Source organism: Drosophila biarmipes, chromosome X, assembly GCF_025231255.1.
Source record: "Drosophila biarmipes strain raj3 chromosome X, RU_DBia_V1.1, whole genome shotgun sequence".
Lineage (NCBI taxonomy): Eukaryota > Metazoa > Arthropoda > Insecta > Diptera > Drosophilidae > Drosophila > Drosophila biarmipes.
In genome coordinates this window covers 14656086-14682410 of record NC_066611.1, presented here as the reverse complement: position 1 = coordinate 14682410, position 26325 = coordinate 14656086, and the positions used below count along the sequence as shown (strand labels likewise).

The following is a 26325-nucleotide window of genomic DNA, read 5'->3' as shown; positions in this document are numbered from 1 at the left end:
ATTGGTATAATCATATAGTCATCCAAATATTATTGTATGGCCTAGAAGTATAATTTTTTTTATGTTTGCTATGCCCTAAACTGAATTTTTGCTAACTCTAACTTTTCCCTAAGATAAAACCGAAACAATTATATTGGCAATTGCTTTTACAAGAAAAAACCCATTAGTCCACCGATCTGGCGCTAAATATTATTATTTTTGGAAGTATAAAATCGCTGTTTTGACGTAAATTAAAATGGGCAAGTCAGGGCCAATTTTTATGGTTCATAGGAAACATTTATGAAATTTTATCAACATCACATTCGATAAGGGCTCTTACTTAAATATTTAGTGATTCATAAACACTTTGGATAGCTCAGTAGAATAGATCATAAACAAAAACCATTTAAAGAGACTATAAACTGTCTGGATATGTCATGATATCCACTATCCTTTATGGTCAACTGAACTTCTTAAATATATTTTTTTGTCAATGTTAAATGATATTATTTTTAAGTAGGTTTCTTATAATATCAAAGCTGGGCAGTACTTACACATTTGCTCCACTGTAGTGGTCCGTGTTCCGTTGGTTACTACACAGTATCTCTTTTTTGCGACGATCGGCTTCTGGGGGGTGGTGGGCTGAACGAATTTCGTAGTTGCCGTTTGTCGATCGGCGTTTCAACTTGATTTAGTTTAGTTTAGTTAGTGCAGGGCTGGGGGTGGGGCTCCCCCACCCGCACACTCTACAAAGCAAAGCACATTCACACATTTCTTGAGTGACTTCGAGCTGTCATATTTTTTGGAGCCCGCGAAGAGCAAAGAGCTCAGAGTGAGTGAGCACTGGATTAGAGCTCGCACTTACATACTACATATGTACTTTGATATAAACACTCAAATAAGCACACCGATCGGCGGTTAAAGGAGGTGGGACAATTACTTAATGCCGCGCTCGTTTGCCGTGCGGTTCTGAGCTTTCCGCTCTGATTTTTCGAGTGCCGCGCACTCGGAGATTTCGTTGTACCTTCTTGTTTGGCTGGAATTCACTGGCATTCGGCGGGAAGTGCCGTAACGGTTAAACTCCTTCCTCTTGCCTTCTCTCTCTTGGGTAACTGATTCTCGGGTGGAAAAAGGAGACTCAAGCTCGGCTGAAAACTGGAAACTGGAAATTACCGAAATCGTGGGAAGGGGAAAAAGAAACCGAAACAGAAATAGCGGTTAGCTGGCAGCGACGTCGACGCCGCGACGCCGACGCCGGCAGAGACTGGAAACAGACGTGAGCTTGGAGCGGCGTTCCATTTAAATCAGAACGGTTACGGGAATCGAGAAGCGACGGAGCGACGTCACCGCCGCCGATCGTCACCGTTAACAAAAAGTGTCAACCGACTGCTGGAAGCGCTTCAATTCAGCGTGCGCCGCTTAACGGTAACGGTCCTGCGACGCGATCGTCCAGCCTTCCAGTATTTCGCGAACTTCCTTGCATTCCAAAACCGAAAATCCGCCAAAAACACAAGAAGAGGACACAAAACGCATCGAGAGGCGTGAGCTAACGGTTCCTCCGAGTGCACACTTTTTTTTTCATCAATTTTTGATCGTGGGTATCCTGAAAGTGAAAAAAAAAAAAACAAAAATGAAGAAGAGAATTGGAACTGTGGAACGAAACGAGTTCATTGTGGAAGGATTTCGGTGGTGTTTCCATTGCGAATTGAATGAAATTCAAAAACAGTGCACTTGTAAACAACAGCCTTTATCGCTATCCCCTCCAATCTGCGATCCCTGTTGTTGCTGTCATTACTTTTGGTGTTGTTTTCGTGGTCATTTCACCTTGCACACCCTTATCTGAGTGGGCCACAAAGAAAGTATGAGGGTGATCGGACGGCTCGACCGGAATCGCAGCGATTACTTATTGCACAGGTTAGAGTTCTTCTGGGCCCAATCTGGACGATCTGATTCGCATGTGCGCTCCACTTCAGACGCGCTGTCTATAGGGCGGACTACACTCGGGGAAAAGTAGGCCTCTTAAAAGGATAACAACGGAAATGATTTCGAATACCAAAACTACCTACTTAAAAAGAGTTTCACAAATGTGATAAAATTCTAAAAAATATTTTTGTTTTTTTTTTTTTGATATTTTTAAATATTTTAAGTTTTTTATAAATCATTTCGTACAAGGACATAAATAATTTAAGAGAAACAGCTTAAAACACAGCTTTTAAGAACATATGATGGCAGTATCGTTTAATATTCTTTCAGTGTTCATCTAAAATCCGTTAAATCAATCTGTGCCGCACCTCTTTGCGGTATCTGTAGCATGAATGCATTTAATTAACGAAATTGTTTCACAGTGCAAAAGTGTTTGCTTAACTGTTGCTACCATATGCAAAAACGTTCCTTTACACACAGCGCCGCAAGTACCGTTAGCCAGAGCTAGCGAACCGTTATCTGTTATCGATCAGTCGATTGGCAGCGGGCTCAAGAAGTCTTCCGATTGCGCTGAGCCTACGAACCGCAGTCATCCATCATGGGGCATTTGGCTATAAGCAAATAGGGGCCAACTCTTGATCCCCATGGTTTTCGTCAATCAGTTCGTTGGTAACTCAGTAATGGGTGCTGGAGGTGCTTCAATCATCAATACATGTGACAGACAGACTTACAGTAAAACTTCCATACAGATATAACGTTAAAGAACCCGATTACCAATTATAAGATCTATAGATATGTATATATAATATATATTATAGAGAAATGTAGAAGTGCAGAAACAACATTAATTTTTTTATTTTTATTTTCTATATTTTCTATTAAAAGTTCAAAAATATATAAAACTAGTCACAAAAAATTTCTCTTATGAACTTTTTTTTGTTTTTTCTTTATATTTTTATTTTATTTTTTAAAATTTTTATGAAAAGTTCAAAAATATATAAAACTAGTCACAAAAAAATTTCTCCTATGAACTTTTCTTTTTTATTATTATAATTTTATTTTTTTATTTTATTTTTTATATTTTCTATTGAAATTATTATTGTTCTTTTGAATTCTAAGAAGAAAGTATTCAATTTAGAGAGATATTGATATGAACTCTTCTAACTCAGCTTAATCCTATCCTCACCAATAAGGGAAGTTAAGATCGTATTGTATCGAATATCAAATGTTTGACTGTAACTCTTAATTGCCGCGTATAACTCTATGGTTCTGACGTAGTCTTATCGCCAGAAGGAAAACCAGAAGCACCAACTAACCCACAAGACGGTGACGAGACTGACGGAGGAAGCGAGACATTGATAGATCGCAATTCAATTAATCATCTCGCCGCCCCGGCTTGTAAAACAATGTCATCATTAGCACCCAATAGGCTCATCAGCGCTCCGTGGGCCCGCCTGGTATTTTCAGCCAGGTTTTTCAGACTCCGGCCACAATGCCAGCGATTCTTGTTCCTTTTTCTTCTCGCCACCCCCCCCCGAGATTTTCTCGTTTACTTTTCGAGGAATAAATAAAAAGAAAAAAAAGCACGGCTCTCGACGCTTGACAACTTTTGCGATTATTTACTAAACGTGTTCATTTTGCAGTTGCTGCTATTTATTATTGATTATACGACTATTTAGCGTCGGTATATGTAAATATTTTGTTATTTATTAATTTTGTTCCACATAATATACGAGTGTAGTTCGCATTCACATACATAGTGCATCGAGGAGACGAGGTTTCCCCCTCCGAAATCCCCAATTCTGCACGTAACACGGCGCTCTGAGGTCAGCTCTCGGCGAGGGCACGTGAGGATCGCATGATCAACGATCCTTCGATGATTCCGCCAACAAACAACCCAAATCCAAGTATAAATCACCATGAACTGGAGTCTGTGGGCTATCAATTAGTAAACGCCTTTATGGCCATATTAAATGTTCTGTTGTCTACTCCACTTGACGTCAAACATTGACTTAATTCATTTACATGATCATCGAATGTTTATCAGTGTTGTCTTTTGTGATTTGGGTTCGACTTGGGTTCGGCTTGATAAAGAGTGGGTCCGATTTATGGGTTTACGATGGCTCTGTGGGTGTGGGCGGACGCCAAGTTACCAGGGTTCTGTTGAAAGTTGGAAGAGTACGGTCCTTCTTTTCTTATAAGTAACTATAGAATCTTATGCTCCTATCCATTCCTGAGTAGATCCTTCATCTTACCGAAAGAAAACTTTCCAAATGCCTCTTATCGCCAGCCTTATTCACCGATTATCAACAATTTCCGCATACATTTTTGGCAGAATTTTCCACTCAAAAGGTATTCCAAGGGGGCAAGCCCAAAAAAAAGCGTTAAAAAGATCGTTTGGCAACGTACAGCGTCATCGAAATGTTTGTTCCGAATAAATAAATACATAAAAAAAAGGAGACACAATAAATGAAAAGACTTCCATTGAACGGCGTCATCGCCAGGCAGTCAGTGCTCGAGGAACGCGCCCAATAGACGATCTTTTATTCTATATTGTTGGCAAATTATTGTGGTCGCCGTTGTACGATCGGGATATAGCCCCCATGATTGGAAAGGCAAAACAAGCCTACTCCAGAGATAATTTAATAGAAATTATACAGTACGAGCGATAATGATAATTAAAACTACGGCAAGCAGCCTTATCAGCGATCACTTGACTTGAACAACTGGGAACAAACAATTCGAATGGTCGCCATGTAATCAAGCGTGTAATGAGAAGACTTCAGCGATAGAGCCCGCGGTGGTTCTATGCCGAATACCGAAAACCTGGAACCGAGATTACGGCCGATTCACGTGAATTGGCGGGGGATTCCGCGATTCCCCGCGACTCCATGCGATTCTTCGCGCCTAAAGTCCACACGAACTACCCCAACATGAACTCATTAGGGCGAACACGCAGCCAGCCTTATCTTTATGATATTGCAAGAACCCCCCAAGTCTGTACCACCGCTGACTTGGGCCTCTATCTTTATGAGGTTGTAAGAACTTTCACCATCAATTGGTCATTAGCAAGCCATTGGTTGCCAGCCTAAGGCAGCACCGTATCGTTTATCTTTATGATGTTGTAAGACCTTTAGCCATCGCCCATAAATAGAATGGGCCAGCTGATATGTCAAGTACTTTCATCACAGACCTCACGTATTATTGGAGACCTCCGCCTCCACAGGCCTGGTTTTATCTTTATAGTGTCCGTGCATGAAGACCTCTAATCATTGGCCAATGACTAAGACTCTGGCCAAACGTTTGACACCTGATCTGGGTTTTGTTCTTTTTTTTTTTTGTTTTGGTTTTGCATTCGCGATCGCTAATTGGCAGCCAAGTGCGGTACACTGCGAGTTGTCGGTTGACACCCACAGCAGCCCCCTGATCCCCTGATCCCCTGATCCCCAGACACTCGCACACACTACATTTTGCAGATAAGCGCGGGTCCCCAAGACCTGGACTGCTGGGAGGGCAACGTCTGCGACGGTCGCTAATCGTTAGCGGACTACTTTGCACCGCGAGAAATCGTGGAAAAATTAGCGGTAATGCCCTGGTCCGCCCCGGCGATATGATTAGGAGTGTCAATAGGTGTAAGCCGGGGCGATGACGTCGCCTGCGGAGCGATCCAGCGATGACGATCGTGGACGAAGGAGGCCACTTTGATAGGGGATCGCGTGGTCTTGGCAAAGGAATTCGCATCGAGAGTGGAGCAACTTCACCGAAAGAGGTGGTACTGTACCTTATATAGGGCTTGGTTATAGATCTAACAAGTTCTGAATAGATATTATAATTCCCCAAGGAAGTTTGGTATAAATGTGCCACGAAAGGTTTGATACAGTACTACATATAGGGCTTGGATATAGATCTACCAAGTTCTTTATAAGATATTATAATTTTTTATAAAATCTTAATACGAAATCGTGAGATGTTAGAAATCGTTATATTACACAGAAATATAGTAGGGAGTTCTACCCTTAAGCCCATAAGACCCGAAACTTTGGGCGCAGCGCATGGAGTCGTATAGCCCGGTATCTGCTCTCTCTCCTATCGTACACATATAGACAACAAGTAGAGCGCCTGGCCGGCACTTGAGCAATCGCAATCAAGCTTCGATTAGCGGCGATACAACCATAAATAACGACAGACAACAAGAGCGACGCGATCCCACCGAAACCCCCAAACACTGATCCACTGATTCCACGATTCCCCACAGCAATTCCGACTGAGATTCCTTGGCCCTAACCCGGGCCACTCTGGCTGTCCTTTCAGGTAGTGCGACACCCCGCCGAGCATGTCGCCGAATCGATGGATCCTGCTGCTCATCTTCTACATATCCTACCTGATGTTCGGGGCGGCGATCTATTACCACATCGAGCATGGCGAGGAGAAGCTGGCCCGCGCCGCCGAAATGAAGGAGCAGGTTGATATCAACGGTGGGTGAGCTTCCAATAGCGTAGAACTATCAAAACCCAATGCCCCCGTAGTCATAAGTAGTAGCCGCGTGATCCGGAGCGATCCATGGCGATCCGTAGGCATGTGATCCCGCCGCGAACTAAATGGTCGCCCACGACTGCGATAGAAAGTCTAGAGCCATGTCGGATCGGCCGAGGCGTTGACACCCACTTGTTGAGGTTTCTCGACTCGTGGCTCGTGAAGTCTGGCTCAAAGTAGTTGAAGGGGAGCTTTAGGGGTTAGGATAGGGCTTCCTAAGATCTTAAGATCTTTTAGAAAATATATCTTAAACTAGGTTACCTTGATACTATATCTTTAGATTTTTAAAAGTGATAAAGGTAATATACGGTATAGGAAAAACTAGAATATATATTTCTTTTGAATGATTTTTAGATTTGAGTGAACAGCTTTATATATCTACTTTACTATACATATAATATACTGTACTAAACCATTTCAGAAAAAGAAAAGATCATTAAAACTCAATCTCAAGAGCTATTAAACAAGGTCACCGAGCTAAACACGTAGGGTTAAAAACCCCCCTTTTTTAGGTTCATGTAAATCGCTATCCCAATGATATCTGCTTTTATTTTTTTTTTGGCAAAACGTGCGTAAATGCTGGTGGAAAGTGTGAGGTTTACGATTCGACAAGTCTGCCTTCTAGACAACGCGACCTCTATATTCGGACGAATGTCTAGATAAATCAGGGTGTGAGAGCGATTATATCTACGCTAAATCGAGCCGCAGTCTCGGATGTATTTATTTTAATGCCTCTTCAATTGCAATAAATCCGGATTTAAATAGCACATAAAATGTGCTAATTGTGCAAATAAATAACCCATAAACGCTCTAATTAGTAACCATCGACCCAAGACGTGTGTGGATCGTGGCGGATCGAATCGGAGGCGGCTTACATACCTGATACACGTCGATCGTGGGTCGAGCGAAAAGCCCCGATCGTAGGTCACTATGAATGAGTGTAACGCCAGGTTAAGGGCTCGATAGGCAATCGAGCATATCGAAGGATACTAGATACGCGATAGGCTCACCGAGAGCCCAACTAATTCCCCGCAATCCACAATTGGACACGGGCAAAGCCACTGCACAAAGTCACCCTAATCACTCCCGACTTTGGACGAAGTGAAAAAACAGCACTTCAATTGGTCGCAAGTTGGACAATCACAGCTATTGACCACGACCGCTTGCCGATGACTTTCAAGTGTCCACAAACTCGGTGAGATTAAGTTTGAGCTGTTGACACCTGATAAGGTGACCGGGCCAAATGACAATACCGAGGGATCTCCCACAGAAATTCCCAGGGAAGGTGATTGATCAGTGGTTTGGAATGTAGGGTTTGGCTTTAAAGGAATATCAGAGACCATATCTTTAGGATGATTACATTTCACAGGTACTTTGATATGGGGTCTTCCAAATGATATATATAAGTAATTGCTTGTTCTGATCCCATACAATGTTAATGATCTTATCTTTTATGGCTTTAAAGATCATTAAATGTTAGCTCTCTTATCATTATCATAGGGTTTCTCTTAAAAGAAGAAGATTCCTAACCTTTAGGATCTGTAAAATTCTTAACTACATTTGATATGATAATGATATATGTGGTTCCTCTGTTCCTATATATGTATATATTTTAATTTTCATTAAAATATCATTTCAAATATCTTTAAAAGTTAGCTCTCTTATCATTACCATAGGGTTTGTCTTAAAAGATATATTAAATTCCAAACCTTTAGGATCTGTAAATTTCTTAGTTACTTTTGATATGGGGTCTTCCTTATGATATATATAAGTTCCTATATATGTTTTAATGTTTTTATCTTTTATATTTTCATATATCATTAACTGGTAGCCTCTTATTAAATCTTTTAACCCTAAACAAACTTAGCCTAGCGAAAAATCAAGAACTTAACTCTGTTTGCATTGATCCCCCTGATATAACAGCTTAATTTAAAGTGAATGAAAATAAATTATTTGCCAAGAGAGATTAAAAGTTTATCATATGTGGGCTTTAATTTCGCAAAGACTTGCAAAATGTATTATTTATATAGACCCTGATCTATTTTGACTTGATGAGTAACCGCAGGACAGGATGTGAGAATTAGGTAGTTTTAAAATATTAATTAGAGGCTTTCGGTATGATTTATTATTATGCAAGGAGAGTATTATACAAGGTAGCCTAAAGAGTGGAAAGTTCCGAGATCGTGAGGAAGGAACCAAGGTTCCCAACGGTCCTCGAGACGGCGTGCATCACTGACCTCGACCTCAGACGGCTTGATAGTGCACTGCCTGCTGATTTGCAGCCTCCGCGTCGGCTTTAATTAAATTAATTTATCAATTTGTTTGCCACAAACTTTTCCGGGCCGCACTCAATCACCGCGATAATCAGTGTAAACGCCCTGGAATCCCAGCCAAAGACACGAGAGTCGAGAGGACTCGGCAAGAATTCGAGATAATGATCGACTTCTATGAACAAATTGCCGGCAATCAAGATTTCCAGTGGACCAACAAAGGCGATTAAATTGCGCCCGCCTGGGCCCGTCAGTCACTGGTTCCACTATATGGGGGGACATATAGAGCTGTTGATGTTGCGGCTGTTAATCTCTGAATTGCCCCCAATTGCGTCCCGTTGTGATCACAGGGAGATCGGAGATGACAGCGATGAGATGACACCGCTGCAGGTCCCTTTGTTGGGCAGAATTTAGCCTCCGGTCTCCGGAGGCAATTATTGAATTATGCAATTCGTCAAAAGATTACCGGGAACAGCTCGAATCACATTTGGCATTTGCACAAGGCTCAGGGTTTATTGAAAGATTGCAGTCCGACAATCTGCTCAAGTTGATGAACTTGGCCATAAAGGTTAGACGGTCGATCATGAGAATCTCACGAGAATCTCAACCAAGCCAAGTGTTTTTTGCACTCGGCCTGATAACACAAAACTGGAAAGATCTGTGGTGCCCAGAGATTATACGATCCTTTCTAGCCATCAATCAATCGTCACAGACTACGATTGATGGGTTAATCAATTAGTATAATGACCATTCAGTAGAATAGCCATTCAACTATAAACTTTGTAGTATAGAGTCATTCAAAGATTGAAAACATATGATATGCTAGATTACAACCAAACTTGATAATCGCCAGCTATTTTTAAAGTGTGCTATCACTTCTCGAATCGGTTATATCACAGCTGATAGATAGGCGACTAGAAATACTTGAAGATTGCCAACGATTAATTCCTATAATAGTTTCATAAATCCTTGTAGATTCTTCACTATTTCCAGACTATCGTTGACTTATCTCGAATCTTTCAATCAATTGCAAAATTTCCCGTCGTTCCATTTATTCCGAGAAGTCAAATCTGATCGAAAAAGCTCAACTATACATTACTGACCTACAGCAAGATGTGCCAAAGCTCGCTGGCCCGCCACGAACACGATTAATTTGCTTGATAAATGTCTTCCATTGAGACCGTCGGGGTTCGTTCATCCAGCGCATTTCAATTAACCGGAGCAAGATCGTCTGGGTCAGGTCATGATCGTGGTGATCGCCCAATGAGATCGGTGCACGGGGAAAAAAACAACTAAGTTACTCACTTTTTTTCAGGTGTTTGAAATATTTTAGGAAAGCATGCTTTTTTGGGTAGGAAATAAGTTTCAAAACAAAGGGAAAAAAAAAAGAAAAAAAAATGTAAATAAAATAAAAATAAAAAAAAATTATGAAGGCTTAAAAGAAGAAAGAGTTAATAGATTGTTAGGAGAAACTGTAGTGAGCAACTATTTTTAATGATCTTGAGTACGAGTATTACCTTAGTACTTTCATCACCTATTAAGATTTCAGCAAGTTCTTGAAATATTTTACAAAGTGTGCCTTGTTGGTATAGACTTTTGATAAAGACTTTTTAAATTTCATAATAATAACAAAAACAAATTAAAACAAACATCGTATTGTACACTCTTAAAGAGTCTATGGATCATTAACCAGATGATCAATGAAAATTTAACTATAAATATTTTTAAATTTGTAAAGTATCCATTAATGTTAGTACCCAAGTAGCCATCACTGTAATCGTTTTAGTGTAAAATATAGCGCTCTGGGGGTAATCGGAGGGTTAGCTAACCGGTGACGATCAGTGATCTCTGGCAACGTAACGGATTTCTTTTATGCCCATTGTTCCCCGGCGGAAAGCGGAAGTTTAGCCGCCGGCCGCACATTTGCATCCGGATCGGATTCGCTTGGACACGTGAAGCACAGAGGGGGCCAATTAAAAGTGATTTGATTTCACGCTCGATCAGGCATGAAAGTTCACTCTTCTGATCCCCACCCTCCATTTATTTCTTCAGAATATCTACTGGACGAGCTGGCGGACAAGAACAAGACCGTCCAAGACGAGATTCTCGAGCGGATCTCGGACTATTGCGGCAAGCCGGTGACCCTACCCACCCAAAATGACACGCCCTACACGTGGACCTTCTACCACGCCTTCTTCTTCGCCTTCACGGTTTGCTCCACCGTGGGTTATGGTAATATATCTCCCACGACCTTCGCCGGACGGATGATCATGATAGCGTACTCGGTGATCGGGATCCCCGTCAATGGAATCCTCTTCGCCGGTCTGGGCGAATACTTTGGACGTACGGTGAGTGGACATTAAGTGTTACTATAAGGTTTTTCTTTGGGGAACCCCAAATTACCTTATACCATATCAATCATATCAATGGATCGGATTTGAAGACTTAAACATTGTATGATAATAATTATAAGGGTAATTCGATTGAATTTCTCAGTGAATTGATTCTTGATATCAAGAAGAAGCTTTACTAGAAGGTGATACTATACATGTTTTATATGACGAATCCTTACTATTCCTTTCAGTTTGAAGCGATCTACAGGCGCTACAAGAAGTACAAGATGTCCTCGGACATGCACTATGTTCCTCCGCAACTGGGATTGATCACCACGGTGGTGATAGCCCTGATCCCAGGCATAGCCCTCTTCCTGCTATTGCCCTCCTGGGTGTTCACCTACTTCGAGGACTGGCCCTACTCCATCTCGCTGTACTACAGCTATGTGACCACGACCACGATAGGTTTTGGTGACTATGTGCCCACTTTCGGGGCCAATCAGGTGGGTCTTGTTCCAGGAATCCCTTTAAGGATCTAAATATTATCCATATCCATATAACTAACACTTAATTTTCTCTATAGCCTCGAGAGTTTGGCGGCTGGTTCGTGGTCTATCAGATCTTTGTGATCGTTTGGTTTATCTTCTCCCTGGGCTACCTAGTCATGATTATGACATTTATAACTCGGTAAGTGGATGGGCTGCATCCAAATCCATCGCATGTCCATGTGCTCCCTCGTTCCTTGTCTTCTGCATGATCTAACCCAACTTGTATTTCTCTACATATCTGGTTCCATAATCAAAAATTCACCATTTAACATTGGGCATTCGCCATGAACAGAGGCCTCCAGAGCAAGAAGCTGGCGTACTTGGAGCAGCAGTTGTCCTCCAACCTGAAGGCCACCCAAAATCGCATCTGGACAGGTGTCACCAAGGATGTGGGCTATTTGAGGCGCATGCTCAACGAGCTCTACATCCTCAAAGTCAAGGTAAACGATTCTCATCACCCAAGGCAACTTGTCATTCAATGGGCTAGCACTCAGTGTTTAAAAATTCCAAATATGTTGGGATAGCACTAAATATGTATAATACTACATTCGTCATGTATCTATGAATGAAAATAACCTGGGAAGAACCATGTTTACCACTTGGATCATTTGAAAATCGGATGACATAACTTAGAATAAGCATTTTTTGTAACATAAATAGAGTATTAGAAAGGGTAATACAAAAAAATAATCTTTAATATCTAAGAGCTTTTCTAATATCAAAACATCTATAGAAGCAAATTCATTTGTTTTCAATACAGCATCATTGAATTATTGAATAATTGATTTATTGAATTAATAAGTAATTAAATTATTTAATGATGGGATGTTTTACACACAAGTTTTACTAATGGGGATGTTTATGATAAGAAAAGAAGTTCTGATATTTAATACATAGAAAGAGTAACACTAATAATAATATTTACTATATATAAGTTTATCCAATTCCTAGACATATATAGGATTATATATCCATTCATATAACACCATTGACTAAAATTAAAAAATGAGATACTAATTTGGCATGTTTATGTCACGAAGTAACATTTTAAGTTCGATCTATTCGTAATGGTCCACCATCAAGGGGCTGCTAACAAATTGCTCTTACAGTCCGATTTTCCTTGAAGATATGCTTCAATGTTTCGTGTCCAACTAAGCGGTATCCACATAACCACGATCCTATTAGCCAAAATTACCAAGTATAATCAAAATTCTGATACAGCCGCTGTTCTCCGTTCTAGTTTTGTCGAAAGGGAAATAGAAAGAAGTCGAAGAATAAGGCTAAGACTGAGCAGAAAAAGAAGAGCGGCCGAAGTAAGTAGCTAACCGAGATACCCAGAGGAACAACTTTGAAATACTTATAGATATATGCATAGTGCTAGCCCAGATGAGCCCAACCAAGAAATATTGTCATCCAAAAATATCGAGAGATCACACACTAATCCAAACTATTCTCTTTACATGTACAACACCACCAATCACCATCTCTACACTTTTGACTTTGAATGGAACTCCACTCCTAAAACTGAACCCACATATGATCTATACATATGGTTTCTATCCTATTTGGTATTCCTAATCTAAAAATGGATTTTAAACCGATTTCCAACTCACCCGACTATATATATTGTGATGTATACTTCATATTAACCATCTCAGCCCGTGTACACCGACATAGATATCGCCTACACACTGCCCCGCTCCAACTCCTGTCCGGATCTAAGCATGTACCGCATCGAGCCCGCTCCCATTCCCAGCCGGAAGAGGGCCTTCTCGGTGTGCGCCGACCTGGCTGCCGCCCAGCGGGAGGCCGGCCTCCTGGTGCACGCCAGCTCCGACACCGAGCTGAGCAAACTGGATCGCGAGAAGACGTTCGAGACGGCGGAGGCCTATCGACAGACCACCGATCTGCTGGCCAAGGTGGTCAGTGCCTTGGCCACCGTGAAGCCACCGCCGGCGGAGCAGGAGGATGCGGCCCTCTACGGTGGCTATCATGGCTTCTCCGACTCCCAGATCCTGGCCAGCGAATGGTCCTTCTCCACGGTGAACGAGTTCACCACACCGCGCCGTCCGAGAGCTCGTGCCTGCTCCGACTTCAACCTGGAGGCTCCTCGCTGGCAGAGCGAGCGGCCACTGCGTTCCAGCCACAACGAATGGACCTGGAGCGGCGACAACCAGCAGATCCAGGAGGCCTTCAACCAGCGCTACAAGGGACAGCAGCGCGCCAACGGAGCGGCCAACTCGAACATGGTTCACCTGGAGCCGGATGCCCTGGAGGAGCAGCTGAAGAAGCCATCGCCAGCGGGCGCAGGTCGCGTCAAGAAGTTCTCCATGCCGGATGGCCTGCGTCGCCTGTTCCCCTTCCAGCGGAAGCGACCCTCGCAGGATCTGGAGCGCAAGTTGTCGGTGGTGTCGGTGCCCGAGGGTGTCATCTCGCAGCAGGCCCGATCTCCGATGGAGTACTACAGCAACACGGTCACGGCGACCTCCAGTCAGTTTTATATGCGCAACGGACGCGGCCCACCGCCGCCCTTCGAGTCCAATGGAAGCCTGGCCAGCGCCGGCGGCCTGACCAACCTGGGCTTCCAGCCGGAGGATGGCGCCACGCCGCCTTCGGCCTTGGGTGGAGGAGGCGGAGCCTACCAACGCCGGGTGGCGGCCGGCAAGCGGCGACGCGAGAGCATCTACACCCAGAACCAGGCGCCATCCGCTCGCCGGGGTAGCATGTATCCGCCCACGGCCCACGCCCTGGCCCAGATGCAGATGCGCCGCGGCAGCCTGGCCACCAGTGGCTCCGGATCGGCGGCCATGGCAGCGGTGGCCGCTCGCAGGGGCAGCCTCTTCCCGGCCACCGCATCGGCCTCGTCGGTGGCCTCGGCTCCGCGTCGCAGCAGCATCTTCTCGGTGACCTCCGACAAGGATATGAACGTCCTGGAGCAGACGACCATTGCGGATTTGATTCGCGCCCTGGAGGTGGTGCACACCCATGCTGTGCTCGATGAACAGCAGCAGGCGGCGGCGGCAGCTGGCGGGCCAGGAGCAGGAGGCTCAACAAAGGGCAGCCGAAAGCAGCGCAAGATGGGCAACGCGGGACTGGACCCGCCACAGCTGCCACCGATCCTCTCGCTCTTTGCGGGCGACCAGACGAGGACACTGCAGGCGGCGGCGGCCAATCGTTTGTACGCCCGTCGCTCCACCATTGTGGGCATATCGCCGACTGGAGGAGCAGCTGGTCCAGCGGTCAGATCTCTGCTCGAACCGCCACCGAGCTACACCGAAAGAGCCGGAAGTCAGAGCCAGCTGGCGGCGGGTAACGCTGCTTCCGGTCCATCGGCGAATGCCCCAGCAACTGGGCAGAGCAAGTTCCGTCGTCGCTTCAGCGTCAGGCCGACGGCTCTGCAGATTCCACCTGGACAGGCGCCGCCGCCGGGTGCCAATTTGATGGAACAGTCCTCGCAGTCGGCGCTCCAGCGACGCCTCTCGCTGCGTCCCTCGCCGCTGGCCCGCGAGCTGTCGCCCACCTCGCCGCCCGGCGGAACTGGAGCGGCAGCTCTGGGCGCCGCCACCGAGGAGGCCGGCGGAACGTCCGCCCAGCGGCTGCTGCCCCTGCCCGCCGGAACGAGACCCAGCACCAGCAGCACCCACTCGCCGCTCTCGAGGATCGTGCAGATCTCGCAGGCGCAGCGCAAGAGCAGCATGCCCAGCACGGCGGCGGGCTCAGGATCGGGTGCCGGTGGATCGAGTGGATCCACCAGCGAGAAGTAGTCACATACGTAGCTCCGTAATCGGTTAGATGTATTGCCAACTCGTTTATGTCCATGTCCCGCGGAATCGTTGCACCCACTGTTTCTATTCCACATAGTCGATAAGGCTGCCAAAGGTCCTTAGTTGTTATGCTAATGTTATCCGTAACCCATTTACGTACGTTTATCCAGTTGTCCTAGTGTTATGTATTTTTAGAGCTATCTCTTCCTCCATTGTTATGCTGTATTTATGCCTGTATCTGCATCTATGTCTATTATTCTATTATTATTATATATATATTCCTTTATGTCTATTGCTAAGAAGGGGCTTATATGAACAAAACTATCCGCGTGTTTCAGGCATTCGATTGCGACCCGAAAAGGATCTCAATACAAGTGTTACTTCATTTAGCTCCTAGATTCATTTCACTCCCCGAACATTCCAAAAGCTGTTATACAATAAAGATAATATGCGAAAATCAGAAATGCATTTTGAAATTCCTGGGGAACAAGGGATATAGACAAGTTTATAAGCTTTGAAATCTGCTTAAGGTTTGCTCTATAGATTTCAAAAACACATAAAGAAAGTATTGAAAATAGCAACATAGAAAAAAATATGTTTTAAAAGAGATATATAGCATGTTACAAAAATTATTTAAATTAAAAATAATATTTCTAGTTTTCAAAACTCTATGTTTCTTGATACTTAAGGTAGTGTTTAGGCCACGTTACAACTCAAATTAACGTAGGCATACATTTAATTCTTAATAACCATCGTCAGTACTGAGTTTTCTGTCACTTACCGATTATTCATTTTCGAAACGCGTTCAAAGCGCGCGCTCACTTATCGAACTCTATCGATAGCTGCGGGGAGCCAACAATCGATATCCCGCCATTTGCAGTTCTCCACCCAAGGTCACACTGCTCCCGGATTGTTGTTGTTTTGCTGCGCTTATAAATTGCTGGATATTTCCATATTATTGCTCATTTTTGTTGTTCCCGCAAGCGGCGTTCGTCGCTCCCCAGAGATCCAAATCCAAATCCGCTGCACTTCCATTCCCCGTGACTCCCGGAACAAAGTGTCGGACTTCGCCAACGACGCAGTTGTGATTTGGCAATGTTATTGCTGACGGCGCTACTGTGACCTGTCGAAGCAAGAGAAACAACACAACGGTAAACATGCAGCGTCTGGAAGTGCCTCTGCTGGCGTCGCTGCTTCTGCTGCTGCCGGGAATCCTGGCCGCCTTCCAGCAGGCGTCCACCGCGGAGGTCAACATCGTCCACTACCAGCCGGAGCAAGTGCATCTGGCCTTTGGAGGTGAGTGCTGCAACGCTTTTGCCATTATGTAAATTTATTTCCACCTGCACTGTTGCATTTCTATTATTCTACTCGACACTGAGAAAAATCTGTGTGACATTTCTGTTGTGGTAAATCTTGAGGCTCCTAGGTTCAAGTCCTAGCTTCTCTATAATTTTTTCAAGATTTTTATAGAATATTATTTTAAAAATATATGCTTAAAATGTGGAATCTGGTTATTCTAGTAATTAAAAATTCATTTTTTACTTAAAGTTATCATGTTCGTCGTTAAGTGCGCAATTCCCAGGGTGTTTAACGAGCAATATCATTATATTTTCCCCTCGATACCGCCCAGATTCACTCCCTACTTTTGCAATCACTGTGTCTGCTGATCTTAATTAGGGTTTGGTGATTACAAATGCCTCCACAATTTATTTTTGAATTTTTAGTAAAAACAAATCAAATTAGTCTTTAAAAGAGCGCCTTATCTGCTTGGTTTTCATAGAAGAACCTTTTCGAAATTCCATTGCTTCTAAAATATTTCCTGCTGATTCAGCAATAAAATTTAACCAACGAATTGCAAACAGTAACCAGTATTTGTTTATGATTGTGAATAAGCAGAATATGCATACATATATCATTTAAGAACTTTGGAATTAAAATGTTCCTAAATAACTACTAGTTTTATCACTGATCATTTGTAATTTTGATGATCACTATCCACAAAAAATAAGATAAACAAGGGTTTAACAAAAAACCTGTATATATCACTTGGGGAAATAGAAATTCGATACTTCTAAGCAATTAAATTAAGTTACATCTGTGCCTTGGTAAACATGGTCCCGAACAACCTTAATTGGCGAAAAAATCGAACCTAATCAGGTGACTCCCCCTAAAATCGCCCTAATCCCCCTTATCTGGTGCAGCTTTGTGTATACACTCTACGATAACGTGGACATTGGCAAACTTACTGGGTAAACCCTGAAATGCATTCGAAAAACTCATAGACTTTGGCTCCCCATGGGGGCCCAGTTGTCGATAAGGGCGAGCGTCATTCGAGCCGTTGTGCTTTGTGTTCTAGTTTCTTCTGGGGATGCGATAAGAAAACAAAAACAACAGAGCCTCGCATCAAAGCAAAAATAATAGATTATCAAACAATAATATTTGGTCGTGAAAGATTTCATGACCCTGGTGCCCGTACAGATTCAAAAACTTTGGGTTCTTAAAACGTCTTTTGCTAATACTTTGCCAAATCAACTAAGATTTATAATAGAATTTTTAAAAATATTTATATATGATTGTTGAAATGATTTTAATCCAAATTTGAAACTGTAAGCGGCATTATTCGTTTTCCTTTTATTTTCGAAGCACCTCCACTTTGGCCAAATAGCTCAAGTTTGTTTTTCTTTTCCGCTCGTTTCCGCCCGTTTCCCGACATCCGCTTTGCTCTGGAGCAGAACACACCGATAGCGAGATAGTCGTCACTTGGTCCACGCGCAGCCTGCCGCCGGATCCGGAAGTGGGTGCGGCCAGCGTGGTGGAGTACGGCCAGCTGGTGGCCGGACAGGCCGAGCTCACCCAACAGGCCCGTGGCACGGCCAGCAAGTTCGTGGACGGCGGCCACAGGCAGGCCACGCAGTTCATCCACAGGGTATGCCGGAGAACTCGATCGATTTGAGTGGGTCGATTTGTGGGAGAGTGCAGGAGATGCAATCCTTGAAAAGTTAGAGCAAAATATCCGGTTTGAAGGACCATTTTCGAGTTTCTCTTCAGAAATGGTTTTATGTTTACCCATTTCGTTACGTTAACTTATCTTAGATACACAAATGATAAAATCTGCAGTAGTTCTGTTTTAGGTAATTGTTTAAAAACAACATTTAACGAAAAATAGCTACCGTAGAATCTTTTTAGGTTTTTTAACTTAAGGAAAAGGCCAAGTATAGTGAGGATATTAGCTGACTTAAAGTCTAGAGATTCATGAACAGCTTTGTAATATTTTTTTTAATAAAAAGCTAGGATTAATTGTTGATTATGACATAATTTGAATGTACTAATACTATACTATCTGTCAGTAAAGTCAGTTAGAAGAACATCAAGAATATTCTCCTACATCTCACTATGGTTTACCACACTATCGACCCACTAGTAAATCGATTTGGAGAGATTAGATAGAAAAACTCATCTTGTACCCCGCTTAGGTGACGCTTAGGGACCTAAAGCCGAATGCCACCTATGCCTACCATTGTGGCAGTGACTTCGGCTGGTCGGCGGTATTCCAGTTCCGCACGGTGCCCTCCGCGTCCGTCGACTGGTCGCCCTCGCTGGCCATCTACGGGGACATGGGCAACGAGAATGCCCAGTCCCTGGCCCGATTGCAGCAGGAGACGCAGCGCGGCATGTACGATGCCATCATCCATGTGGGTGACTTTGCCTACGACATGAACTCGCAGAATGCGCGCGTGGGGGATGAGTTTATGCGGCAGATCGAGTCGGTGGCCGCCTACCTGCCCTACATGGTGGTGCCCGGCAATCACGAGGAGAAGTTGTGAGTAGGAGAGTAACGTTGCCGGGAGCAGGCTCTAATCGTTCGTGTTGCAGCAACTTCTCCAACTATCGGGCCCGCTTCAGCATGCCGGGCGGCACGGACAACTTGTTCTACAGCTTCGACCTGGGACCCGTTCACTTCGTGGGCATCAGCACGGAGGTCTACTACTTCCTCAACTACGGCCTGAAGCCGCTGGTTTTCCAGTTCGACTGGCTGCGCGAGGATCTGGCCAAGGCCAATCTGCCCGAGAACCGGGCCAAGCGGCCGTGGATCATCCTGTACGGCCACAGGCCCATGTACTGCAGCAACGAGAACGACAACGACTGCACCCACTCGGAGACGCTCACCCGGGTGGGCTGGCCCTTTGTCCATATGTTCGGTCTGGAGCCGCTGCTCTACGAGTTCGGCGTGGACGTGGCCATCTGGGCGCATGAACACTCGTACGAGCGACTCTGGCCCATTTACAACTACGAGGTGCGCAATGGCACGCTAAAGGACTCGCCCTACGAGGATCCACGTGCTCCGGTGCACATTGTCACGGGATCCGCCGGCTGCAAGGAGGGCAGGGAGCCGTTCAAGGGCAAAATACCCGAATGGAGCGCGTTCCACAGCCAGGATTACGGCTACACGCGGCTCAAGGCCCACAATCGCACCCACCTGCACTTCGAGCAGGTGTCCGACGACAAGGACGGCGCCATCATCGATGACTTCTGGTTGGTGAAATCCAAACACGGCAGCTACCGGAATTGAACACTCATGCGTTCACAATCGGAACCGAACCACAATCGAAGCTAAAGGAGTCTCCGCAAGGCATCACACGCATTATCAATAGCAACTAGCAGTATTAGTAGCGCACATTCGCCTCGACCTGATTCGATCACAATTTTACAAGCTATACCAATAAGGGTGGCACATTCCTTATCCGAATCTCTCAGCCCCAGCCCGGAACAAACCGCAGTTTTTTACTTAGCCAATTTTACCAACCCAGCATTTAGAATGAGCTGATACCAAGAACTTTGAATCTATACTTGGATTGATATGTGTTTTACAAATGGTACTCGGGTTCTGCTGGTTGAAAGTGATTAGATTAATTATTATTATCATGTATGAGCTAAAGAGGATTTTATCCTATAGTGGACAGCTCGGAAACAATATGGTATTTGAATATGACAGAGGTTTAATTTGTTTTTCCCACAATTTATTTTAATGTATTTGGTTTAAGGGTTGACCACTTTATAAACCCTTCTTCAATATTCCTTCGGTATATAGCCACATTTCTCTTTACAAGAACAATTATATTTATCCTTTTAAAAGAAAGAGTTAATGATACAAAACTTTTTAATATTTTCTTTCTAAATATAAAAAGGTGTATCGGTTTTAACTACTGTTTATTCCTCATTAAAGTGTGTGAAAATTGTACCCTTATAAATTAAGAGTTCAATATTTAAAAACTTCTTAAAATTCCCTTTTGAATTCAAAAAGGAAAAATCCATTTTTAACTACTTTTTATTTCCAATAAGTGCGCGAAATCCGAGTACCAAGTGCATTTTAAGTTCAGCTAAACGGACTACTTACTGAAATGTATTTTAAACACACAGTAAATTCACAATAAATGTCTTGAACTTTCAATTGTTTTTCTTGCCTGGGATACATTTCGTTTTATGACATACGATTTTCTTAACATATATCTTAAGAAGTTACAAGTATTTGCTAACTGAACAGCTCAAATTTATTTCGCATCATTTACGGTAATTTGTGGGCCAAGTTAGTTAAGCCCAAAAATGTCTGTAAATACGTGGCTTCCAAAGTGTTGAATCCCCAGTTAATCAGTGTGCTCCTGCAGAAACCGTGCTCGACATTGTCGTCACCTGGAACACGCGCGACAACACCAACGAATCGATCTGCGAGTTCGGCATCGATGGACTGCATCGTCGAGTGAAGGCGGCGCAGATGCCCACGAAATTCGTGGACGGCGGAGCCAAAAAGGCCACCCAGTACATTCATCGTGTGAGTAACTGCGCACCAAGAGCCCCAGAGTCTTTAATATGTTTCAATATACCAACTATACCACTAAAATATTAGGATTCTTTACGATTTTGTTTCACATTTGCCCTCATACATATACAATTTGATATGAGAGGTATTTAAAGAAATTTAAGTTTTTCATTATCACTTGCTTTCAGTTTTTAAATTAAAATATTAAAAATATTTTTTTTTTGTAAATGTTGTTGGTCAAATTTATGAGGGGCTCTGCTAGGAACACCATCCACAACCCACGAACATCCAACCTGAACCTATCCGATCGCAGGTGACTCTTTCGAATCTAAGGCCGAACACCACCTACCTGTACCACTGCGGCAGTGAGTTGGGCTGGTCCGCCACCTACTGGTTCCGCACACGGTTCGAGCACAGCGACTGGTCGCCCACATTGGCCATCTACGGCGACATGGGCGTGGTCAATGCGGCATCCCTGCCAGCGCTGCAACGCGAAACGCAGAGTGGCCAGTACGATGCCATTATCCATGTGGGAGACTTCGCCTACGACATGGACTGGGAGAACGGCGAGGTGGGCGACGAGTTCATGCGCCAGGTGGAGACCATAGCCGCCTATGTGCCCTACATGGTGTGCGTGGGCAACCACGAGGAGAAGTAGTAAGTGGCCCTCCAAAACCAAGCATATTCTTTCCACGTTGGGCGCCATTTCTTTTGTTCATCAACAAAATTCGATAAATATGTTTTCTTTGACCCATAGCAACTTCTCGCACTACATCAATCGCTTCAGCATGCCGGGTGAAACACAGAACATGTTCTACAGCTTCGACCTGGGACCGGTGCACTTCATCGGCTTCAGCACGGAGGTCTACTACTTCACCCAGTTCGGGATCAAGCAGATCGTGATGCAGTACGACTGGCTGGAGCGGGATTTGATCGAGGCGAACAAGCCGGAGAATCGCCGTAAGCGTCCGTGGATCATCACCTACGGCCACCGACCCATGTACTGCAGCAATGACAACGGCGATGACTGCGCCAATCACGAGACCATTGTGCGCAAGGGACTGCCCATGCTGGACTTCTTCGGCCTGGAGCCACTCTTCTACCAGTACGGCGTGGATGTGGAGCTGTGGGCCCACGAGCACTGCTACGAGCGCATGTGGCCCATGTACAACTATACGGTGCTCAATGGATCCCTGGCCGAGCCGTATGTGAATCCCGGTGCTCCAATACACATCATTTCGGGGGCTGCTGGCAACCACGAGGGCAGGGAGCCGTTCTTCAAGCGCATGCCCCCCTGGAGCGCCTTCCACAGCCAGGACTTTGGCTACCTCCGGCTGAAGGCCCACAACGGCACTCATTTGTACTTTGAGCAGGTGTCGGACGACAAGAAGGGCGAGGTCATCGATCGCTTCTGGGTGATCAAGGACAAGCATGGACCATATGAGCCCGTCTCCGCGCCAGATCTCAACTGAAAACCTGTGATATTTACCACAATCCAAGCTGAAGTATTTTACTGTATTAAGAGTACTTAGCTTAAACCATATATCTTATAACACATGACTATATAAATATAATCAAATGTAATCAGAATATAAACGAAGCCAATAAACCACCGATGAGTGAGAATGATTATGAGAATGTGGCATTTTTGATATTTGGAACATAGAAATAATACATAAGTGGGGAAACAAGAAGAACTCCCTAAGATATAGACAAAGTATTAATCCCAGCTGGTAAATTTCTTTATAGACAACCTGCGTGACATTACCGTGACCTGGTCGACGCGCGGCTCCCCCAACGCCTCGCTAGTCCAGTTCGCCAAGAACTACCTCAACGACAAGCTAACCATAGTGAACGGAACCTGGCAGCGGTTCGTGGACGGCGGCAAGAAGGCTCGCACCCAGTATATACACAATGTGGAGCTGAAGGATCTGGAGCCGGACACCCGGTACGAGTACTCCTGCGGCAGTCCCCTGGGCTGGTCGTCCGTTTTTACTTTCAAAACGCCGCCGGCGGGCGAGAAGTGGTCACCCTCGCTGGCCATCTTTGGTGACATGGGCAACGAGAATGCCCAGTCGATGGGACGCCTGCAGCAGGACACAGAGCGCGGCATGTACGATGCCATCATCCATGTGGGCGACTTTGCCTACGACATGGACACCTCCAACGCGGCCGTGGGCGATGCCTTTATGAGGCAGATCGAATCGGTGGCTGCCTATGTGCCCTACATGGTCTGTCCGGGCAATCACGAGGAGAAGTAGTGAGTAGTGCACGCTCAAGATCCTCTTCAAAACTAATCTCCATTGCTTTTGCCACAGCAACTTCTCCAACTACCGCGCCCGCTTCAACATGCCTGGCGAAACGGACAGCCTGTGGTACAGCTTTAACCTGGGACCCGTGCACTTCGTCTCCTTCTCCACGGAGGTCTACTACTTCCTCAGCTACGGCTTCAAGCTGCTGACCAAGCAGTTCGAGTGGCTGGAGCGCGACCTGGCCGAGGCCAATCTGCCCGAGAACCGCGCCAAACGTCCGTGGATCATCACCTACGGCCACCGACCCATGTACTGCAGCGATGACAAGGAGTACGACTGCAATGCCCAGCTGGAGACGTACATCCGCCAGGGTCTGCCCATGCTCAAGTGGTTCGGCCTGGAGGATCTGTTCTTCAAGCACGGCGTCGATGTGGAGATCTTTGCGCACGAGCACTTCTACACGCGTCTCTGGCCAATCTACAACTACAAGGTGTACAATGGCAGCGCGGAGGCGCCGTACACGAATCCCAAGGCGCCCATACAGATCATCACCGGTTCCGCCGGCTGCAAGGAGGAGCGCGAGCCCTTCTCACACGAACTTCCCGAATGGAATGCCTACCACAGCAATGTAAGTGAATCTCTGGAGGATTGGGATTTTTTAAGATTAACACTATTTCACTTTATAACCTTTGCAGGATTATGGTTACACCCGACTGAAGGCGCACAACGGCACCCATATGCACTTCGAGCAGGTGTCCGACGACCAGGACGGCGCCATTGTGGACTCCTTCTGGGTGATCAAGGACCAGCATGGCTCCTATCCGCCTCCCCAATGAGATTAAAGACCTAACTGCACGCTTAAATCCCTACTTAAACAATGACGTATCGATTCTTTTTGTTTTATAGCATCTTTTAATAAAAATATAGTTAGAAAAAAATATCGAAGAAAAAAAATAAATTCCACTAGCTTAGATCTTGAACGTTGCGCTGGCCAGCACCCTCCGGCGCCGTCTAGTAGACGGTGCCCGAGATGCCGGAGCCGTAGTTGTAGCCAGATCCGATGGGCGGCACTCCGCCCAGGGCGCCCAGTCCGCCGCCGACCACGCTGTTGCCGTAGTTGCTCGTGTAGTAGCTGGACGGGTAGCCTCCGGCACCGAACCGGGTGTTGTAGTACGGATACCCAGTGCCGGCTCCGGCGCCCAGCCTGCTGTTGTAGTAGGACAGCGCATAGGGATTCGAGTTGTAGGAGCCAGCATAGCCGCCCACGCCCACGCCCGATCCGTAGCCACCCAGGGCAGAGCCGTAGCCGCCCAGTCCGGATCCGTAGCCACCGAGAGCGGAGCCATAACCTCCATAGCCGGCCACTGCAGCGCCATCTGGAGGAGGAAGACATCCGCGGTCATTAAGTTGTCCCAGCCGCCCCCTTCCCACACTCTCACCCTCACCTAGTCCGCCCAGAGATCGCGAGCTGTACGGGTTGTAGTAGCCGTCCACTCCAACGCCACTGCCGTAGGCTCCTCCGTATCCGCCGGCCAGGCCGGAGCCATAGCCTCCGTAACCGCCATAGCCGCCGTATCCTGCGCCGTAGCCCGCGCCGTATCCTGCTCCATAGCCACCGTATCCACCAACATAGCGCTTCTCCTGCTTCTTATCCTGCAGCGGCGCATAGCTGCTGGCCGCGCTCACCTGATCCTCCACAGCCACCGCCTCGGGAGCCGAAGCCGAAGCCACCTGCTCCAGGTCGGAGTCCGCCGCCTCCTGGGCCCAGGCACCCAGCACCAGGCTCGTCGCTATCAGGATGAACTGCACGGGGGGAAAACGTCACCAAAAGGGATCATAGTTTGTGGGGGAACTTCGTTGGGAATCAATGGTTTACTATGCCTTGTAAAAGGTCACCAAAATCATCATCACAAAATATTCAATGTTCTTTTGAAACCAAGTGGCTATCCTTTTTGATATATCTTTGCTAGTGAAAAAAATAAAAAAAAAAGTTAAAGGAAGAAACTAAGATAGTCAGGATTCCTAATTTTTTAACTTTTTGACAACTGGCTTACAAAAAAAAAATTTGTATAAAAAAAAAAAACATTAAAAACACTTTTGGAGCAAATATCATTTGAAAATCAATATTTTAGAACTTTAAATCACTTTATCCAACTGATTTCCTTAATTTTTGCTATATTTCTGATTTGGTTGGTATCCATTGGTATCCAAGAGAGATCCTTTGGTGATCCTTACAAAGCACTTCATGTTGTGGTCGCCTGTTTGTGGTGTTCGCTGATCACTGGTGGCTAACTGCTCCTCTAAGACTTGGTTGCGCACGCGCCGTTCGACACTTGTCTAATGATTCCACTGCCGGCCCAGCAGTCGCTTTTATACCCACCGAACAACGAGCCCAATGCGAGTCCAGTCCCAGCGAGAGAGAGACCCGCGAAGTTGGAGCCCAGTGCATCTCACGGACTGGCTTTATGACGCATGCCACGAGCCACTTGGGCAATTGACATGGTGAAGGGTTCCATCTTAACAACCATTAAGATTATGATTCAATGAAACATCCACAATCCTCAGGTTAGAATTTTAAAAATATTTTACTTCATGATACTGAACCCGTTTCATAAATATTTAAGGTATAGGAATATATTAAAAACATTTAAAAAAAAATATGAAAATTCTTATAAATAGTACTCATTTTAACCATAAACCCCAGAAACTCCATATCAACTTGCATTGTTAGATAATTATAGCTCATAAAGTCGTATATTTATGACTATTAGTAAGCTTGGAAACAATCAATCAGTTAGTCTGTTAATGGCTTTTGGGGAAATAATATATAAATAATAAATAATATAATAAAGAAAAATATATTATTTGGAATAATTGTAAAAAAAAATATATATACATATAAAAAAGT

General features: G+C 45.0%; 3 protein-coding genes across 9 annotated transcripts; 2 read left to right on the top strand and 1 right to left on the bottom strand.

Moving 5' to 3' along the window:
- The first annotated feature begins 1427 nt into the window (after window positions 1–1427).
- Window positions 1428–15814, top strand: LOC108025690 (open rectifier potassium channel protein 1). 3 transcript variants are annotated; one of them, XM_017096224.3, is made up of 8 exons: window positions 1428–1573; window positions 6214–6377; window positions 10758–11053; window positions 11290–11541; window positions 11622–11725; window positions 11879–12026; window positions 12827–12899; window positions 13264–15814. In XM_017096224.3, exons 2-8 carry the CDS (start codon window positions 6236–6238, stop codon window positions 15348–15350), a joined length of 3102 nt encoding a protein of 1033 aa, XP_016951713.1. In that variant the 5' UTR covers window positions 1428–1573; window positions 6214–6235; the 3' UTR covers window positions 15351–15814. The 3 variants fall into 3 exon arrangements, with proteins under 3 accessions (XP_016951713.1, XP_043948879.1, XP_016951712.1); XM_044092944.2 differs by lacking the exon at window positions 11879–12026 and having other exon boundaries at window positions 13245–15814; XM_017096223.3 differs by lacking the exon at window positions 12827–12899 and having other exon boundaries at window positions 13245–15814.
- Window positions 15815–16239: 425 nt separating this feature from the next.
- Window positions 16240–24369, top strand: LOC108025691 (acid phosphatase type 7). Of its 4 annotated transcripts, XM_044092947.2 has the most exons (5): window positions 16245–16646; window positions 21014–21177; window positions 21479–21822; window positions 23484–24045; window positions 24113–24369. In XM_044092947.2, exons 1-5 carry the CDS (start codon window positions 16508–16510, stop codon window positions 24251–24253), a joined length of 1350 nt encoding a protein of 449 aa, XP_043948882.1. In that variant the 5' UTR covers window positions 16245–16507; the 3' UTR covers window positions 24254–24369. The 4 variants fall into 4 exon arrangements, with proteins under 4 accessions (XP_050745457.1, XP_043948882.1, XP_016951716.1 ...); XM_050889500.1 differs by lacking the exons at window positions 23484–24045; window positions 24113–24369 and adding an exon at window positions 21923–22803 and having other exon boundaries at window positions 16240–16646; XM_017096227.3 differs by lacking the exons at window positions 21014–21177; window positions 21479–21822 and adding an exon at window positions 22915–23425 and having other exon boundaries at window positions 16249–16646; window positions 24113–24366.
- Window positions 24370–24371: 2 nt separating this feature from the next.
- On the bottom strand, window positions 24372–25743 carry LOC108025694 (keratin-associated protein 6-2). 2 transcript variants are annotated; one of them, XM_017096232.3, is made up of 3 exons: window positions 25653–25743; window positions 24863–25220; window positions 24372–24793 (listed from the first exon to the last, which is right to left on the bottom strand). In XM_017096232.3, the coding sequence occupies exons 1-3, from the start codon at window positions 25662–25664 to the stop codon at window positions 24429–24431; spliced, it is 735 nt and encodes a 244-aa protein (XP_016951721.1). In that variant the 5' UTR covers window positions 25665–25743; the 3' UTR covers window positions 24372–24428. The 2 variants fall into 2 exon arrangements, with proteins under 2 accessions (XP_016951721.1, XP_016951720.1); XM_017096231.3 differs by having other exon boundaries at window positions 24399–24793; window positions 24857–25220.
- Between the last annotated feature and the right edge of the window lie 582 nt (window positions 25744–26325).